The sequence below is a fragment of the Nicotiana attenuata genome, unplaced genomic scaffold (genome assembly GCF_001879085.1).
Source record: "Nicotiana attenuata strain UT unplaced genomic scaffold, NIATTr2, whole genome shotgun sequence".
Classification (NCBI taxonomy): domain Eukaryota; kingdom Viridiplantae; phylum Streptophyta; class Magnoliopsida; order Solanales; family Solanaceae; genus Nicotiana; species Nicotiana attenuata.
The window spans coordinates 8,425-10,328 of NW_017682198.1; the positions used below are offsets into that span (position 1 = coordinate 8,425).

At 50.1% G+C, this 1,904-nt stretch overlaps 1 protein-coding gene across 1 annotated transcript; it reads left to right on the forward strand.

The window, feature by feature from the left end:
• The first annotated feature begins 892 nt into the window (after positions 1–892).
• LOC109221991 (predicted GPI-anchored protein 58) lies at positions 893–1,717 on the forward strand. Its single transcript, XM_019386410.1, has 2 exons — positions 893–1,216; positions 1,454–1,717. The coding sequence occupies exons 1-2, from the start codon at positions 893–895 to the stop codon at positions 1,715–1,717; spliced, it is 588 nt and encodes a 195-aa protein (XP_019241955.1).
• Positions 1,718–1,904: the final 187 nt, after the last annotated feature.

Here is a 1,904-nt window from a genome sequence, read left to right on the forward strand (position 1 = left end):
AGTACCAACATACATCCTTGACTGGCCAGAGAGGTTCAGGCTAAGAGACACACCTCCAGCGTCCCCCACTGCGCAAGCGTCAGTGAATATTTCTTCTGGGTCGTCTGATGGCTCAGGTGAAGGTAGTGGGGAATACTCCACCTCTCCTACAGCTTCATTATCTGGAGAGGGTGCAGTAGGTACTGAGGAGGAAGTAGGAGGAGAAGAAGAATTAGGCGAAGGAGGTGAACCACAGGTGGGGGGTATTGCTAGAACTAGGAACCCGGAGGTGTGGCAAGATCGGTTCGTCAGTGAAGTAGCATACCATAAATTCCGGGAATGGTGGCCGGTGAGAAAGTTGATCCGGGAGAGGAGCTTCGTAGATAGAGACTTGCTACCTCATAACCCAAATGTGAGGAGGCAGTTTAGGGAGAGAATTGACTGGGAGTACTTTTTGAGTGATTGTGTAGATGCCAATGAGCACTTGGTCAAGGAATTATACACCAACGTTGCCCACATCAAAAAGGGCACCAAGGTGACCAAGGTGCGAAACCTGAAGGTATTATTTGATGGGAAGACTATAAATGACTACCTTGGCTTCGATGAGGAGGATGAGTCCCTATACATGGCAAAGATGTAAATGGGTGAAGAGGTACGTCCCTGGCTAGCACAATACCTGGCAATCCCAGGTACCACCCCCGACTGGTTGACTGCTGGAGTCAAAATTCTGAGGCGTAGTTTGAACTTTGAAGCGAGGGGATGGGAGACATTCGTATGTAGAAGGTTGGACCCTACCACTCATGACAACACCCTACCTCTTCACCGGGCTGTTTTGGTGGCTTTGATCATGGCGGGGTACCATTCAATGTAGGGAATGTGATGTCGAGGATTATCTCAATTGTGGGTGCCGAGCATGACAGAATTTTTGTGGTATAGCATGCAGGGGGATGATAACCCCAAGAGCAAGAGTTTCAAGAGTTCAGTTACTGCTCCAACTGGCCAGTTTGAAGAGACAGTTGTGGTAGTGACTCCTGCTGAGCCGGCCTCCACTTCTACTGCTGCCCCTCCTGGTCCATTCACCTCAGCAGACCCGGAGATCCCATCTTCCCGGGCCCAACCCATTACTGCCTACCGGCTGAGCCAGGCACTTCTGAGTATCAATAATTGGATGCAGACTGCCTCATCCAAGTTGTCCATCCTGACCACCACTGTAGAGGCTCAGTCTCCACCCCCACAGGTTCCCCAGTCGATTGAGGATGCTCTCAAGGAGATATTAGAAAACTAGAAGAAGATCCTCGACACTCAGGCGGTGCTCACAAAGGCAGTTGATTCACATAGAAAGGATCTCAAGGAGCTTGCGAGGGAGCACAAGAAGCTGAGGAAGACACGTGCCTCCAAGGAGTCCGTGAAGGAGCTGAGAGCGGATGTTGACAAACTGAAGGCAGATCACTTGCCTTTAGACTTATTGCTCCAGGATCCAACACCAGCAATTCATCCACAGCCGGAGCAGTCACAGAGGACTCCCAAGAGGAAGACGATGATTCCTAGAGCTGATGATGCAGTCATCCAGCTGGTAGACCCGCAGGAGACCTCCTCCAGTCAGCCACAGGATGCACCACCTTCGGAGCCTGTCCAGGTCCAGGCCCAGGTCCCAGTAGCAGAGCAGCAGGCCACAGGGAACCAGACTAAGGTTCCCGAGCACAGAGAGGACCCAGGGACCACACATGAGCCTATGTAGACAGACGGGCCATAGGGAGTTTTCTATATCCTTTTTTCCTTTCTCTTTTTGGTGCTTTATTTAGACTAGTTGGCATTGGGGATAATGCCAGCTTTCATTTGAGGGGGTAGGCCCTACATTTTGGATGATTGTATATATTTAACAATTTTATGCTTTCTTGATTTTTCATCTTTGGTCTGTATATAAT

Excerpts from the sequence above, each read along its gene's own strand:
- LOC109221991 (XM_019386410.1), top strand. The coding sequence starts at position 893 with ATGACAGAATTTTTGTGGTATAGCATGCAGGGGGATGATAACCCCAAG. Across the intron at positions 1,217-1,453 it reads CTCAGTCTCCACCCCCACAG|GATCCAACACCAGCAATTCA; the intron begins GTTCCCCAGTCG and ends TTATTGCTCCAG.